General features: G+C 36.9%; 1 protein-coding gene across 2 annotated transcripts in view; it reads left to right on the top strand.

Annotated features, from left to right (window-relative positions):
- TMEM38B (transmembrane protein 38B) overlaps positions 1-17,953 on the top strand; it is a 65,920-nt gene that overhangs the window by 21,657 nt on the left and 26,310 nt on the right. The window contains exons 3-5 of one of the 2 annotated variants that reach the window (XM_057723043.1): positions 7,253-7,329; positions 8,223-8,310; positions 15,089-15,206. In XM_057723043.1, the coding sequence (XP_057579026.1) occupies positions 7,253-7,329; positions 8,223-8,310; positions 15,089-15,206 (283 nt within the window). Of the gene's footprint in view, positions 1-7,220; positions 7,406-8,222; positions 8,311-15,088; positions 15,207-17,953 lie in introns of both variants that reach the window. The other variant, XM_057723041.1, reaches the window with a different exon arrangement.

Genomic DNA, 17,953 nt, shown 5'->3' with positions numbered 1-17,953 from the left:
GTTGACCGCACTATCTTATCAGCGCTTTCTGTTCAAGGCTACTGTCTTTCCAGTCGCTGCCATGAAGGTATGAACGTGTTACATCAGTTCATTTGTAGTTGCGGTGCAAGCAGAAATGGATGCCCCACTTGTGATTTGCACGAAAGAAGAGCAGCGTGCAGTGATTTGTTTATTGTGGTCTGAGGGTGTACCTGGTGCCATTATTTATTGAAGACTTTGTGTGCAGTATGGATAAAGTGTTTTGTTGCGAAGAAGTGTGTATGAATGGCTAGAGATGCTTATTGAAGAGCTGAAGCCTGAACTGGATTAAACGCAGAGGACTGCTGTCCAAGGGCGTTGTGATCTTGCATGACAATGCATGTCCACACATTTCTGCCCACACTGTTGACACTCTGCAAAAACTTCGTTTTGAGGTGTTTTTAAAGCATCCTCCCTATAGTCCTGATCTTGCTCCATCAGACTTTCCCCTGTTTGGTCCCCTGAAAACAGCACTATGAGGACAAAGATTCACTTCTGATGAAGAAGTGAAGACAGCAGTGCATTCGTGGTTTGCAGCTCAGCCTAAAACATTTTTAATGAGGGAATATGGGGAATGCTTGTTGACAGATGGACAAAGTGTATTGAAAAGCAAGGAGATTATGTTGAAAAATGATATATTTGTCTTTTCTAAAAGTTAATTAAAATAAATTCTATAGCCAGAATGCGGATAATTTTTGACTCACCCGCATATTATATTAATATATTAATATCTCTATATTATTTATTCTTCTAATGAGCATTTTTATTAATTCTAGTTGTTTTGTTGGGCATTACAAAACAACAAGAGCAGCCACTGATGTAGTACTTACTATGTTCCAGACACTTTTCTAAGTGCTTTACATTTATTATCTCATTTAACCTCACAAGAAACTGGTGAGGTAGGCTCTCTTTTATTTTCATTTAGTAGATGAGGGACCTGAGGCAAGAAAGGTTAAATAACTTGCCCAAAGAATCACAGATATCTAGGAGCTGGAGCCAGGATTCAAACCTAGGCCACCAAGTCATTTAGTCTGCACTTACGCAGTGCATTGTTTTGGACTTGGGAAATACTGACATTTTCTTTGTGCTCACAGACCCTTAAATATAAAAAATAATGCTTGCTTAAAGACAGCATATTTTACTCTTTTCTTTTTTAAGGTTTTAATGTTGAGAACAAATTGTGTATTCTTTGCTTCATTTGATTTTAATTTGGGAGATTAAAATGATGTTTGTAATGTACTTTAAACTCTAGCAAGCTAAACTAAGGGAGTATGTGAATGCATTTATTGGGAAATGTTCACATCTGGAGATTAGCACCATCTACTGGCAAAGGGAAACTATAACTTGGTATGTCCTGGTATGGTTAGTATTGTTTGGAAGACAGTGCACCCTTTCGTAGGATTTTTCTTTTTGAAAACTGTTTATGGAGGAGGAAATAAATATTTTGTAATTTTTCTGTACATTGCATTTTATGCCCCATTTTGTTTTCCTTTAACTTCAATTATCAGTTATATATTGCATATTTGCATAACTGAGACTGCATTTTTATGAGTAAAAATACAACAAAATGTGTAGCTTTATAGGTCTGTCATTCTGTAATAGTCATTTTCAAAGCTTATACATAAAATTATTAATTTGTTAGAGTAATAAGAACAGGAGCAAAGCTATTGTATTGGACTAATATGAACTGTATTTAGTTTATTGTTCTGTTTTGGCCTAGTTAAGTCATACTTTTCTGGTAGTTAGAGGAGGAAAATTAAGGGATGGTGGATACAGAGTTCTCAGTGACTGACTGTGGGAAGCTCAACTGTTGGTATTAACCTAAATTTTAATTTCTTCTTTCCTACTTAAATTGGTTTAGCTTTCATTTGTCAGTGGCCTTGCATCCTGCTTGTATCCAGCTTTAGACTGACTTCTGTTATTTAGCACTATTCTTTGTCATTTTTTTCTCTCTGTTAATCTAAGTGACTTAAAAATGTATGAGAAATAAATTGCCCTCTCATTCCATTTCATGTCTGTATGTTCCAGTCCTTCTTTTCTGATATGTTTTGTTTAAGCACTTTACAAGTTAAAAGTTTCTTAGATGTTACTGTTTTAGTTAAAGATGAAATTATAATCTTCACAGAAGGAGGGACATGATGATTTTTTAATTGATGAGTCATTAAAGGAATTTAAAAAAGCTAACTTGTGTTATAGAGCAGGAATGGCTATTTAGGGAGCCACTGGTCTGATTTGCTTACTTGTAAGTCTACTAAGCACAATAAACAATTGTTCTTTGGCCCTGTGGCTATTTAACACTTGAAACGAGAACTGTTTTGTGTTTAAAATATTAGCGTATTATAGGTATATTTTAGAAATACAGTAAGTCCCCTATATACAAACGAGTTCTGTTCTGAGAGCACGTTCGTAAGTCCAACTTGTTTGTAAGTCCAACACAGTTAGCCTAGGTACCCAACTAACAATTGGCTGTATAGTACTGTACTGTAATAGGTTTATAATACTTTTCACACAAATATTACATAAAAAACAAAAACAGAAAATAAAACATTTTTAATCTTAAGTACAGTACCTTGAAAAGTGCAGTAGTACAGTACAACAGCTGGCATGCAGGGGCTGGCATGGAGTGAACAGGCAAGAGGAGTTACTGACTGGAGGAGGGAGGGGAGGTGGGAGGTGGTCGAGCTGAAGGATTGTCAGCAATAGGAGATGGAGGGTGAGCTGCAGTTTCACTCACGCCTGGTGTTGATGGCGCAGGTTCTGGTTCCTTGCTGGATTCAGTTCTGTCTCTACCTCTTGAAAAAATGATCCAGTGATGTCTGGGTAGTAGCTCTTTTTTTTCTCACCGTGGATGACACAGTAGCACTGGATTGCATTCTGAACAGCGGCTGCAACCTTTGTGTGCTGTTCTGTGTTCGGGTCCTATGCCTCAGAAACTAACAGTGTCTCCTCAAATAAAGGAAGTCCACTTGCCATTTCCTTTGTCGTGAATCCCTTCAGTTCTTCAGTTACTGCTTCTTCTTTGTGTCTCTTTTGTCCTTTCTCTGGGCCTCCAGTTCCATCAGGTCTTCATTAGTAAGCTCCTCGTGTTGCACAGCAAGTAGTTCAACAAAGTCATCCACTTGCAGGTCTAGCTCCAGCTTCTCACGGAGGGTCACTAAGTTGCTGAAGACTTCTTTGGACTCCTTATCCACCTTCTCAAATCCACAAAAATTGTGAACAAACCGCAGGCAAAAGTTCTTCCAAACGCCCTTCATGGTGATGGCCATAACCTCAAGCCAAGCAAAGTCAGTGTTTTTTCATGGCCTCATAGATGTTATATAGTCCTTCCAAAATTGTTGCAGGGTTGTTCCTGATTCGTCACTCGCCTTTACTGCCAGATGAAAAGTGTGACGTAAATGTTATAATATTTCTTGAAAGTCACTATAGCTTCCTGGTCCACAGGTTGGATGAGTGACATGGTATTTGGTGGCAGATTCACTACTTTGACGTTGGGATGAAAGTCGTTCATGAATGGGGGGTGGCCTGGAGCATTTGGTTGAATGGGATGTCCTTTGCCAGGCAGTATTTCTCTACCTCCAGGATAAAGTGGTGGAAAAATCAGTCCTGGGAAATGGTCTGTGTAACTCAGGCTTTGGGGTTACCCTTCCACACAACAAGTAGAGATCCCTTGGCTATGTTTTTAAGGGCTTTTGGGTTCTCTGAGTGATAAGCTAAGAGAGGCTTCAGCTTTATGTATCGCCAGAAGCATTGCCACCAAACGACAGTGTTAGTCTATGTTTTGCTGCTTTATAGCCTGGCATTAACTTTTCCTCCTTAACTGTTGTAACTTCGGTCTGGCATCCTCTTCCAGTACAGTCCTGTCTCGTCCATATAAAAACCTTCTTGGGTAAATATGCGCCTTCATCAATAATTTCTCGAAGCATTTCAGGAAATTCCTGGGCAGCTACCATATCTGCACTTGCTGCCTCACCACTTACTTTTACGTTGTGAAGGTTGGCTCTACCTTAAACCGATGAAACCAGCCATGGCGGGCATTAAAAGGTGCGCCCTCTGATTCTTCTCTGTGTTTCTTCCTCAAGACTTCATAAAGGCTTTTAGCTTCTCTTGAATCAGCAGTAAGCTGAGTGGGACTCAACGCTGATGCTGATCCTGCATCCACACACTGAGAAGTCTCTCTGTCTTCTCCATCGCTTTTCCACGCTTCTTGCATATTATTGTCAACATCATCGGCACAGCAGAGTTCACATATTTCATGAGCTTGTCCTTATTCTTTAGAATCATGCCGTTGTTGAACAATTTGTGTTATAAGAATAAGCAGCGGAAGCAGAAAAGAAAAAAAAAAAAGAATAAGCAGCGTCTACCACCCTTTTGCCTCACTCTATTCTCAGTTTTTTTTACTTTTGTTTCCATCCTTATTGCTTGGCTCCTCTTAGGAGTACCAGCTACATCACTGCTGCTTTTACGCTTGCTTCTGGACATCCTGGGCTTGAAATAATAATACTGTACTACACTCTACAGTTCTGTACAGTAAAGTACACAAAAGCACAACCACTTGTAGAGGATGCACGGACATGACAGTGTACACCAGACACGTGAACTAACTTATGTGATTGGACATGGGAATACACATTTGCATCTTTAAAAGTTTGCAACTTGAAGCTTCATCTGTAGGGGACTTACTGTATCTGATTAAATGCAATAAAGATTTATTAGAAATAACAGTAATTACACATTTTAGACCATATGCCATAATGTCACACAGCTGAATATAAAAAGTCCAAGATTGGAACTTCCTTGGCGGTCCAGTGGTTAAGACTCCATGCATCCACTGCAGTGCGTGTAGGTTTGATCCCTAGTTGGGAAACTAAGATCCCACGTGCCCCGTGACACAGCCAAAAAAGAAAAAAAGAAAAAAAAAGTCCGAGATTGCTCTTGTAATAGTATAAGCTTTTAAGTCTTGGTGTAGAGAATGAAAATGGGATCATTTGTATTATTTTTGTTTTGTTGTTTTTTTGTTTGAGTGTTTTGAGCATACATTACTGCTAAAGTGAAACCAAATCACCCTATCTTAATCTAATCTACAAAGGATACCAGAATATTTTTATTTTACTTAAAAATACATTTAAAAATTGCTTACGTGTAACTCTTTTTTTTTTGCCCCTGGCACCTAAACAACTTCCTGGAAATTTGTTCCATATTTAAAGAGAGAATTATATTATAGAGGCTCTCAAAATATATTATGAACATGTAAAGTTTTTATATCATACCAGTTATTTTTGAAAAGCTTTTTGCTACTCTTGGATAATTTATTCTTTTTTTCAAACTCTTTTTTTTTAAAAAACAGAATTTATTTATTTATTTACTTATTTGTTGGCTGCACAGGCTTTCTCTAGTTGTGGCAAGCGGGGGCTACTCTTTGTAGAGGTGTGTGGGTTTCTCAGTGCAGTGGCTTCTTGTTGTGGAGCATGGGCTCTCAGTGTGTGGGCTTGAGTACTTGTGGCACTCAGGCTCAGTAGATGTGGTTCGAGTTGTGGCTCGCGTACTCTAGAGCACAGCCTCAGTAGCTGTGGTGCATGGGCTTAGTTGCTCCACAGCATGTGGGATCTTCCCGGACCAGGATCAAACCCGTGTTCTGTGCATTGGCAGGCAGATTCCTAACCACTGCACCACCAGGGAAGTCCCCTCAAACTCTTTAATTATCAAATGGTTCTTTGATTTGATATATTTTGTGTTTTGCCTCCTGCTAATTTATTAACTGCTAATAAATGATTTAACTCAGGGCTACTTTTTATTTTGCTGAGTTTTAGTTGAGGGGGGTAACAAGATGAATGTTTCCTGCCATATAAGGACTGTTACAATTTGAGTATTATAGCCTTTATGTATTATAAAGAAAAATATATAAAGAGCTATGTTGAAGTATAGGAAACAATTGTTTTAGTTGTATAGAACCATCAGAACTTAGTCTGAACTGAGAGTATTAAATAAAACAAAACTCACAAAGTCGTTGTATATGGTAGTATTTGAGTGGGATCTTGAAGAACAGGAATGAATTGGTAGGTGGAGCTGAAGAAGAGAGGGTGCTTCAGGCTGAACAAACCATTGTGTCTTGTATTGGGTCCCTGAAGCAGTGTTTTAGCAAACAGGTTTCATATTCCAAGAATACTTTTGGGAATTTGGACTTTATGAACCATGAATTACAATAAGATTAACAGCTTCTTTTAGAAGAGATAGAGTACTTGTTTTGTGTAGTGTATTCCGTATCAAGATAAATGTTCTGCTTTAAGCACAAAATTGTGTGCCAGAGAGTATTTTAGGAATGTGGGAAAACGTGCTGTTTTTTCCAGTCGACGCTACTGTTAAATTGTTGAACAGATGCTTAGAACAAATGAAACTTCAAAAAATAATTCACCTGAGGAGGAGTGAATTATTCTTAAATTAATGTCACAATTTAATTGGTTAAAACTTAAACTTACTCAACTAAACAAGAACAAGCTTCGTATTCTTTTAGCCATATGAAAATAAGTTTTTCCTTAACACGAAGGAATCAGTCTTCTTGAGAGCTGTGACTTGTCTCTGTATAGGTTGCAGGTTATGCACAGAGGGGCACAGAGGAAGATGTAAGTGGGGTGGGAATGCTGCCGCTTGCTCAGCTACCCAGGGCCCTTTTCTAATCCGTTTTCCAAAGACAAAGACACTCTACCAAGAGAAGCCCCAAACCAGAAGTGGTTATACATTTGCTTAATTTTGTTGGTAGATTCAGCACTTAGGTTCTAGAGTAGTGTAGGCACAAATTAGGCATTCACTGAATACTTTTTGCATATATAGAGTACTCAGAAGTCAAGAGTTGTATTCCCCTTTGATTATGACTTTTTGGTAGATTATTTTATGTGCTTCATGTGATTTAAAAAAATTGACTTTGGGACTTCCCCGGTGGTCTAGTGGTTAAGACTCTGCACGTCCACTGCATGGGTCACGGGTTCGATCCCTGGTCAGGGAACTAAGATCCCTCATGCTACACAGAGCAGCCAAAAAAAAAAAAAAAAAAGTCTTTACTCGATCTGTGGCCTTCTTGCAGTCAAATTCCATGTGTATATGGCTAATTCCATTTGTTGTTTTTATCAAATTGTTATTGCTGATATGCTGGATTTTTATTTTTGTTCTGATTTCACTCATATATTAAAATATTTAAATTTTAATTTCAGGTATATTATATTTTTTTGCCCATATGACCTAGTTTCCCAGGGATATTCATTTCTACCTGTTCGACTCTTGGCTGCGGGAATGAAGGAAGTGACCAGAACTTGGAAAATAGTAGGTGGAGTCACCCATGCTAGTAGCTATTACAAAAATGGCTGGATAGTCATGATAGCTGTTGGATGGGCCCGAGGTAATATTAACAGTATGTGTTCATAAATATTCTGTTATTGGTATACTACAACTACTCAACACTTCTCTAGTTAAATTAATGGGGACCATAAACTTTAATAACAGTCTTTTTGGAAGATGGAAGCCTTGTTTCTGTTGACTGGTGAAGAATTCAGAACTGGCATTATTCACTAGTACTAGTCATCAGCCATTATTTTGAACCTGATTGTCTTAAAAATAGAATATTTATTATTGGTTTGATTAGCAGCCATAACCAGAGGGGTTCATAGTTAATTAAGGTATAGCTGCCACCATAAATAAAACAAGTTTACATAAGAAATTATGTGGCACATGTAATTAAAAAAACTTTGCTCTGTTCCCCCCCACCCTGGGGGAACAGAGCAGTTTTTCACCCCGAATAACCTGAAATAGTAAATGTGGTTGATTATGGGTTCGTGTTCACTCTGCATTACCTACCTTTATTGTAAGTTGGAACTGAGTAAATTTCTCAGTCTGTTGTTATAGTGCACTGCAACTAAAACCAGAATCAGAGAAGGAAATGGTAAAGCAGAGGAGTTTATTTTTTCAGGTCAGAAACAAACCTCTCTGTCTGAGGCCTCAATTTTAACCTTAATTGTACTACAATAAACAGTTGCCATGAAAGTATTGCAGTTGTCTCAGTATCATAAATGTACATGGCAACTTTTTCTCCCTCCCAACTATCAGATTTTGGAGATCCTCTTGGAATTTTAAGTCAGGAGATAGAATTATGGCTTCATTTCATATACTTTCTCAAGAAAATTTGGTTAAGTATTCTTGTTTTATCTTGGTCTTTGTAGGTGCAGGCGGTACCATTATCACGAATTTTGAGCAGTTGGTCAAAGGATGTTGGAAACCGGAAGCTGATGAATGGCTGAAGATGTCCTAGTGAGTTGGTATAGACTATACTGAGACCTGGCTTTTTATCCTTAGATCTTACTAATTTATTTTTAAAAATGTTTTGGGGACTCTAAATGTGGATGAAACAAACAAATAAAATGATAATGGGAAGAAAACCAGGAAACCTAATTTTTTTCAAGAAGTCTGCTCTCTTAAATGTAGCTTTCAAAATAAATATGATTCCTTTTTCTACAGGTTCCTCCTCTTAGAAAATAAAACCAAACAAAAACTCTTGGATTGTTGTAGAATTGTAGGAAGAGTGTGTATTTATGGAGTGAGAACTACATAGGAACAGAATTCTCTGGAATCAATTGGAGGCTCTTGGCATTTTCATTAATTTTCACCCAGATTTCAAATTATTCATATTTCCTGGTAGTAAAATGTCAAGCTTTTGGGAACAGTCAATACATTATCACAAAGCCCTGTTAATTGCTTTAAAAATGAGAGTTGCATTTAACTATTGGGTTGGCCAAAAAGTGCCTTCAATTTTTAAGTAAAAATAAAAGATACATTTTTCAGTTTTACCAAGAACCTTATTGAACAAAATATTCACCCTTTTGTTCCACTACCTTCTGCCATTTTTCAGGCAACTTCATAATTCCATCCTCCCAAAACTTTTTATCTTTTTGAGCAAAGAACTGTTCCAGGTTCCTTTTACAGTCTTCCAGGGAACTGAAATTTTTTCCATTAAGAGAATTTTGTAAAGACCGAAATAAATTAAATCCAAAGGTGCAATGTCTGGTGAATGAGGTGGATGAATCAGAACTTCCCAGCCAACCTGTAACACTTTTTGCATGGTCATCAAAGAAGCGTGGTTTTGTGTTATCCTGATGGAAGATTATGTGTTTTCTGTTGACTGATTCTGGATGCTTTTCATTGAGTGCTGCTTTTAGTTCGTCTGCTTGGGAGCAGTACTTGTTGGAATTAATCATTTGGTCTTCCGGAAGAAGTTCATAATAGAGGACTCCCTTCCAATCCCACCATATACACAACATCACCTTCTTTGGATGAAGACCAGCCTTTGGTGTGATTGGTGGTGGTTCATGTTGCTTGCCCCATGATCTCTCCTGTTCCACATTATTGTACAGTATCCACTTTTCATCACCTGTCACAATTTGTTGTAAAAATGGAACCTTTTCATTATGTTTAAGTAGAGAATTGCATGTGGAAATACTGTCACTTCACTTATGTGGAACCCAAACACCAAAGCAATTAACATAACTAAGCTGGTGCAAATGATTTTTAACGCCTGATATGGATATTTTGAGTATGTCAGCTATCTACCGCGTGGTATAATGTTGGTTATTCTCAATTAATGTCTTGATTTGATCGCTGTCCACTTCAACTGGTCTGCCCGACTGTGGAGCATCGTCCAGCGAGAACTCTCCAGCACGAAACTTCGCAAACCACTTTTGACATGTTGAATCATTCACAGCACCTTCTCCATACACTGCACAAATCTTTTTTTGTGTGTTTTGGTTGCATTTTTACCTTTCTTGAAATAATAAAGCATAATATGCTGAAAACATTGATTTTTTTTCTTCCATCTTCAATATTAAAATGGGTACACAAAAATTCACCACTTTTGGTGGGTCTTTTTTTATTTTTTATTTTTATTTTTTATTTATTTATTTATTTTGGCACACGGGCTTAGTTGCTCTGCAGCATGTGGGATCTTCCTGGAGCAGGGATTGAACCCGTGTCCCCTGCATTGGCAAGCAGATTCTTAACCACTGTGCCACCTAGGAAGCCCAAGGTGGGTCTTTTTTTAAATGCACGCTGATACGACAACTGTCACATACAATCTAACAGAATTGTTTTGAATGAAGTTAAAGACAACTAAGTGCTACTAGAGCCATCTTATGGAAAAAGCCAAACCTTTTGGCCAACCCAATACATATGAAAATGAGAAAGAGATTAGAGGAAATAACCCATTCTGTGCTTGTACAATGCAGACTACCTTTTGCACCCGTTTAAGAGAATCTAATCATTAGATGGTCTCTAAAGACACTGACCCAATCTTAAGTCACAAATATATCCCTGATGCACCTGAAAATGAAATAGAGAAATATAGTTACTGTTCCCACAATTCAATAAGGAAAGACTTAGGATTTAGTGGCCATAATGAGCAAGGTGAGGAAGTCTTCTTGTGAAAATAAACTCATTAGAATGGATTTAAATTGGGGGTTGAGAAGCAGTATGAATGATGAAGTATATGTTTGAGTGGACCAGTAAATTTCAGGATGTTTAACTTGGAATGTACCCCTTAAAGCTTGAATGAGGTAGTTTAGAAATAGAACAAAGGAGGCTTTGATTGATAATAAGTTATAAATAAAGCATTAGTGATATTCAGGGGAAATTTTTCTCATTTCAAATATATGCCTTGGAACGTCTTCCATAAAACATTTCTTGGGGCTGTAAAGCTGAAGTGAAATTGTGATTCTTCTGTGTTCAGAACCTTGCAGTGACTCCTCCAAATGGTCTGTGTATGAGACCCTTCAAGATGTGCATCTCTTCCACACCCAATTTGCTTTGACTTCAGCTCTTACTATTCCCTCTCCCTTGCTCACTGCACTCTATCCTTGAATAAGCCAGGTGTTGTCTGGTTTAAAACTAACTTCTCTCTCTGCCTAGAATCTTTTTCCTCAGGTGGCCAACTGCCTTTTCTCAAAGGGATGCTCAAAGTATCTTCTCAAAGCTTACCTTCTCAATGACGACTACCCTGCTTAAAATTGCAGTACTTCCCTCTATTTCCCCCACAGTGTTTATCATATTTTATAATTTACTTATTCATTATGTTTCTCTCTCCCCTTGGCTTCCCCCCATGCTTCAAAGAATACAAGAGGCCAAATACAGGAATTTTGTCTTTTTTGATTGCTCTTATATCCCAAGCACCTACCACATACTAGATGGTCAGTAAATATTATGTGAGTGAATGAATGATTAACAATTTGTCAGGTGAGATCATTGGGGTCTGTTATGATATTTTGTGTGTGTGTGCGCACGCAGACACACACACACAGACACAGGTGAGTCAAAAATTATCCGCACTCTGGCTGTAGAATTTATTTTAATTAACTTTTAGAAAAGACAAATAACATCATTTTTCGACATAATCTCTTTGCTTTTCAATATACTTTGTCCATCTGTCAACAAGCTTTTGTATTCTCTCATTAAAAAATGTTTTAGGCTGAACTGTGAGCCATGAATGCACTGCTGTCTTCACTTCTTCATCAGAAGTGAATCTTCGTCCTCGTAGGGCTGCTTTCAGAGGACCAAACAGGTGAAAAGTCCAGTGGAGCAAGATCAAGACTATAGGTGACCTTCTTCATGACAAAACCTTCATCCGTACTGTGCACAAAGTCTTCGATGAATAACGGCAACCTCTGACCACAAAAAAGCAAATCACTGCACACTGCTCTTCTTTTGTGCAAGTCACTAGTGGGGCGTCCATTTTTGCTGCACCGCAGTTACAAATGAACTAATGTATCACTTTCACAACGGCACAGCAGGGACTGGGGAGACAGCAGCCTTGAACAGAAAGTGATGATAAGACGGTGTGACCAACAGAAGTATAACTGGAGTGCAGATAATTTTTGACTCACTCGTGTGTGTGTGTTTTCATATATTTATTACCAAATACTTTTGCATAGTGGAAAAAGCCTATATGGTCTTAGAGAATAGATATATTGTAATACACAGAATGTTGGTAGAAATATGAACATTAGAGGTTCTGGTGAGGTCTTAGAAGGGAATGAGAAACATGATACTGGAAACTGGAAGAAAGGTGATTTAGTTATATGTGCTATAGTTGTGTGGAAAGCATAATCTGTGAGCATTGAACTTGGATATTTAGTTGAGATTCAGAAGCAAAGTGTTCATGGTTTGAGTTGGTTTCTTGCTTCTTGCAATGAAGTGTGAGAGGAAGGAGTTGAATTGAGGGAATAACTGCTAAACAAAGAAACCAAGACTTGATGATTTGGGAAATTTTCAGCCTACCCAGATTGCAAAATAAAAATTAGGAGAGTCATTCTTAGGAAAAGCCTGCTGTGGAGAGACAGTTAAGGGTGTGACTGGACAACTTTTGCTAGTGTTAAAAGAGATTAGGTATGTGACGCATGGCTCCATTCCGCTATTATAGCAGAAGCCAGGAATAGAGATGAGATAATCCAGGAAAGATCTGTGGAGGACCACCTTGACTAATGGTGTGGATCTCCTGTGTCATGCATAGGAAACTCCCCAAAGTTTTGAAAATGTATCAGCAGAAACACCACCAGGTTGGACTGAAAGGGACAGAGACAAGATGAAATAAAAGAAGTCAGACTCCCAAAATTCTGCAGGTAGGAACAGGCTGATTAACACCTTTTAGCTGCAGACATGTAGTTCATGGAAAAAGAAGAATGGCTTTAAGGGGAGAGCTGTGGGCCTAGAAACCTGAGGACAGACCCATAGGCTAGAGTCACAGGTACAAAAGCCAGAGCCATGAAGGCAGAGATTAGAGCTGTAAACTCAGAGGATGGAGCCTCAGGCCACAGAGGATTATTCCTGGGCCTTGAAACCTAATGGAATTCACCCTGCTGAATTTTGAAATTCCGTAGGACTGTGATCACTTTCTTCCTTCCATTTTCTCCCTTTTGGGAGTGCCTATAGCTGTTATCCTGTGTTTAATCCACCATTGTAGTTTGGAAGCAGATATTTACTAGATCCACAGGAAACTAATATGATAAGTACAAGAACTTTCTAAATGCATTCTGATCTTCCTAACCAATCTCATTGACTTTCCCCTAAATCCTGGCCCTGCTCCAATCCCCTGCTTCAATTTATTGTTTACAGAATCCTTGCTCCTCAGATTCATTGCTTCTGAATTTATGCTCTAAGAGAGCAAAGTCGGAAGTAGAATGTGTATATGCTGAGATGCCCATGATGAGGCACTGTGGTTCAGAAACCAAACTATTATCAACTGAGTAGCAAAATGACATTAAGACAGTGTCTTAATGGAATTAACCATTTATTTTATTTTTATTTTTATTTTTAAGCTCTTTGTTGGAGTATAATTGCTTTACACTGTTGTGCCAGTTTTTGCTGTACAACAAAGTGAATCAGCTGTATTTATACATATATCCCCATATCCCCTCCCTCCCATGCCTCCTTCCCACCTTCCCTATCCCAGCCCTCTAAGTTATCACCCACAGTTGATCTCCCTGTGTTATGCAGCAGCTTCCCACTAGCTATCTGTTTTACATTTGGTAGTGTATATACGTCAGTGCTACTCTCTCACTTCATCCCAGCTTCCCCTTCGCCACCCCCCCCCGCCATTTGTCCTTAAGTCTGTTCTCTACATCTGCATCTAAAAAAAAAAGAACCATTTATTTTTTATCTCATCCTTTCAAAAGTCAGTTTGGTGTGCATTTTATGATACAGTTGTACATGTGCATAATTTATAAATTAATTGATAGATATTTATTAAGGAGTGTTTTAATACACTTTTACCACTAGAGATGCACAATCAAAAAGTTTGTGAACCACTGTTCTAAACAGGTACACTGCCCAGTTATTGGTAAGCGAGATCCAAACCCCTGTTACCCAAACCTAACTGTGTTTTAAACTCAATCCTTGGCTTGTACTAATTAAACAAACTACTTATTTTTCATAAAGTGGCTTATAAGGGCTTTTAAATTTGTCATATTTTGCACTATGACACTCTAAGAGTTTTATTATTTATCTTTCTCTAGTTGTAAGCATAAAGAGCTAGAAAATGATCTGAGTATACTGAAATATACTTTAAGTATATGGCAAATATATGACATGAAAGTAGTGCTTGTTATTTGTTAATAGATTAACATCTTATTATAGACTTTACATTTTAAGATATTGGCTAATGTTAATATTTTGTGCTGGAGTTAGCTAAGTAACATGCTGGAGCTGGCTCATACTGTTTTATGAGAGCCATTTCACACAGCAGCCTCAAGTGGGCTGTGGGAGTACAGTTGGCCCTCTGTTATCCATGGTTTCTGCATTTGTGAATTAACCAACTGTGGATCAAAAATATTAGAAAAAAAATTCCAGAAAGTTCCAGAAAGCAAATCTTGAATTTGCCATGTGCTGACTACTGTTTGCATAGTAGTTATATTGTATTTATACCTATTTACGTAGCATTTATATTATATTAGGTATTATAAATAATCTAGAGATAAAGTATGTGGGAAGATGTGCATAGGTTATATGCAAATACTGCATCATTTTATATAATGGACTTGAGTGGATTTTAGTAAATGTGGGGGGTCCTGGAACCAATTCCCTGTGAATACCGAGGGGTGACTGTATTTGCACCGTGGAAAAGAGGAAATGCTACACATCAGGGCTTTCTTTTCCATCCCCCATCCCACCCAAGGAGCTTGGTTAGCACTGTAAAGTTCTTTAGGACTAACATACTGTCCCCAAATCATGCTGTGGAATGTAGGACTTTCAAATCTTTTGTGAAAAAGTGTTGTATGGTCAATTCAGAAATATTATATATAGAAATGTACTCTCTTTATCAGAAAGTCACAGTATGTATGAACATTCTAAACTCTGATACTTTATGCTGTGAAGAAAGGTATTTAACTTTATGTAACTCAGCATTTCGAAAAATTTGTATTTACAGAACTCATTTTTGTGTTACATCTATTAATAACTCATTAAGTTAATATTTTGAGAATACTTTTTGAGAACTATAGAGATAAATCATGTTTATGACTTACTGAGTTGAAATGTATTTTATTTTCAGCCCTGCCAAGGTAACCCTGCTGGGGTCAGTTATCTTCACATTCCAGCAAACCAAGCATCTGGAAATATCAAGGCATAATCTTATGTTCCTCTATACTATGTTTCTTGTGGCCACAAAGGTAAGAGTTCAAAGTAGCAATAAATGAGTATTACAAATTTTGTATAACCAAAATTCTGCATAAGGCAAGTATCAGAAAAACTTATTTTTTATTATAGTCTAAAAATACCAGTTTGGGGGAGTTATTCAGCACATCCATGACTTACTGAAACATAGCTCTTATATGATTCCTCATTTAATTTATGCTGAGGCTCTCAGGAAAGATTTGCAGATAGCCTTGTAGTATTTACATTGGAGGCCAGAGAGTAGTGGAAATAGCCAAGGCTGATCAGAGACAACAAAGTATTGTATCATTTGTAAAATGAGGTACTTGGAGTAGATGTTCTCTGAGGTTCCTTTAAACTTAAAAATTTTGATATCTTTATATTAGGACATATTTGTGGTCAGTCTCTTTAATTACTATTGTCTGGTTAGATGCTTTATCCCTTCTTGAAGATAGGAAATAGTATAAGATGGTATAAGATCATAGGTTTAGAGACAGGCAGTCTTAAATTCAAATCTTAGCATTGCTGTCTAATCCTTGAATAGACAAATTACTTAATGTCTCTGAATCGTGATCTCCTCGTCTTCATTGTGCTGATTGTTGGTAGGATTGGAGATGACGTATATCATTCTATGACTGTGGCACAACTTATGAATTTTATTTGCAGCTGTATGATGAGACTAATTCTGATTATTCTTCCTCTTAAAATTTTCATATATTGTTCACTATTCTCAAGTAGACAATTCTAAAATATTATTATTTAAGCCTAGAGAAATTTTATAGATGACTCTATCTCAGCCTAAATATTTTTTGCTAAAAATTTGCCTATGAGATGCTTAGAAGGAAAACAATATGTATTATATAATTTTATATCTTAGAAAGAACCAGATCACTCCAGGAATCATTTACTTTTATTTCAGTAGTCTCTGCAGTGGAAGTGATCTGTGGTTGTTGTACTTCAGGTATCTGAGGCAAAATCTCTTCATATGTGCCCTCTTCTTCCAGTCATCATATTTTGAGCTGTATTTTTTTGTAACACCTTAACTAGGATATATTTTACACACCATGCAATTCATCCATTTAAAGTGTACAATTCAGTATTTTTTAGTATATTCACAGAGATGTGCAGCTGTTACCATAGTTGACATTAGAACATTTTCATCACCCCAAAATCAACCTCATACCCATTAGCAGTCACTTCACATTTTCCCTCAGTGCCCTCAACTGTAGGCAACCATTGATCTACTTGCCTATTGTAACATTTCATGTAAGTGGAATCATACAATATATGGCCTGTAACTGGTTTCTTTCACTTAGCATGATGTTTTTGATGTTCATCAATGTTGTAGTATGTATTAGTGCGTTATTCCTTTTATTGCCAAATGATATTCCATTGTATGGATATACCACATTTTATTTTTCTATCGGTTGATGGATTTGGGGCTGTTTTACTTTTTGGCTGATATGAATAATGAGCTATATGAACATTCACATACATGTTTTTGTGTGGACATATATTAATTTTTCTTAGGTGTATCATATAGGAATGGAATTATTAGATCATATAGTAATTCAACATTTAATCTTTTGAGGAACGAACAGACTGTTTTCCAAAGTGGTTTCATCATTTTACATTCCTGCCAGCAATGTGTGTGAGAGTTCTAATTTCACCACATCCCTAACCAATGCATATCTTTTTTATAGAGCCATCCTAGTGGGTGTGAGGAGGCAATTCATTGTGATTTTGATTTCTAGTTCCTTCATGGCTAATGATATTGAGCATTTTTTTCATGTGCTTGTTGGCCATTTGTATATTTTCTTTGGAAAAATATCTATTCAGATCATTTGCCCTTTTTAAATCATGTCATTTGTCTTTTTAATGTTGAATTGTAAGATTTCCTTATGTATTCTGGATACTGGACCCTTATTAGATTTCTGGTTTGCAAATGTTTTCTCCTATTCTGTGGGTTGTCTTTTCACTTTCTTGATAGTGTCTTTGGAAGCACAAAATTTAAAAATTTTGATAAAGTCCAATTTGCATATTTTCTCTTGCTGTATATGCTTTTGGTGTCATATGTAAGAAATCATTGCCAAATATAAGGTCAAAAAGATTTACTTCTGTGTGTTCTTCTAAGAGATTTATAGTTTTAGCTCTTATATTTAGCTCTGTGATTTGTTTTAATTTTTGTATGTGGGATATCTGGTTGTTCAAGCGCCATTTATTGAAGACTATTCTTTCCCTCATTGAATTGTTTTGGCAACCTTATAGCAAATCAGCTGACTGTAAATGTAAGAGTTTATTTCTGGACTCTCATTTTTATTCCATTCATCTATATGCCTATCTTTATGCTTGTACCATGCTATCTTAATTATTTTAGCTTTGTAGTAAGTTTTGAAGTGTGAGTCTTCCAGGTTTGTTCTTCTTTCTCAGGATTGTTTTGACCATTCTAGGTCATTTGAATTTCCATATGAATTTTAGAATTAACTTGACAATTTCTGCAAAGAAGGCAAGCTTATATTTTCATAGGACTTACATTGAATCTGCAAATCACCTTGGGAAGTACTGCCATCTTAACAATATTAGGTCTTATAATCCATCAACATGGATTTTAAAAATTTATTTAGGTCTTCCTTAATTTTTTTCAGTGATGTTTTCAGTGTATAAGCCTTATACTTCTGTTGTTAAATTTATTCCTAAGTATTTTACTCTTTTTGATACTATAGTAAATGGGATTTTTTTAAATTAATTTTTATTTTGTTATTTT

The sequence above is a fragment of the Hippopotamus amphibius genome, chromosome 2 (assembly GCF_030028045.1).
Source record: "Hippopotamus amphibius kiboko isolate mHipAmp2 chromosome 2, mHipAmp2.hap2, whole genome shotgun sequence".
NCBI lineage: Eukaryota > Metazoa > Chordata > Mammalia > Artiodactyla > Hippopotamidae > Hippopotamus > Hippopotamus amphibius.
The sequence above is the reverse complement of the archived record's forward strand: the minus strand, read 5'-3'. Positions and strand labels throughout refer to the sequence as shown.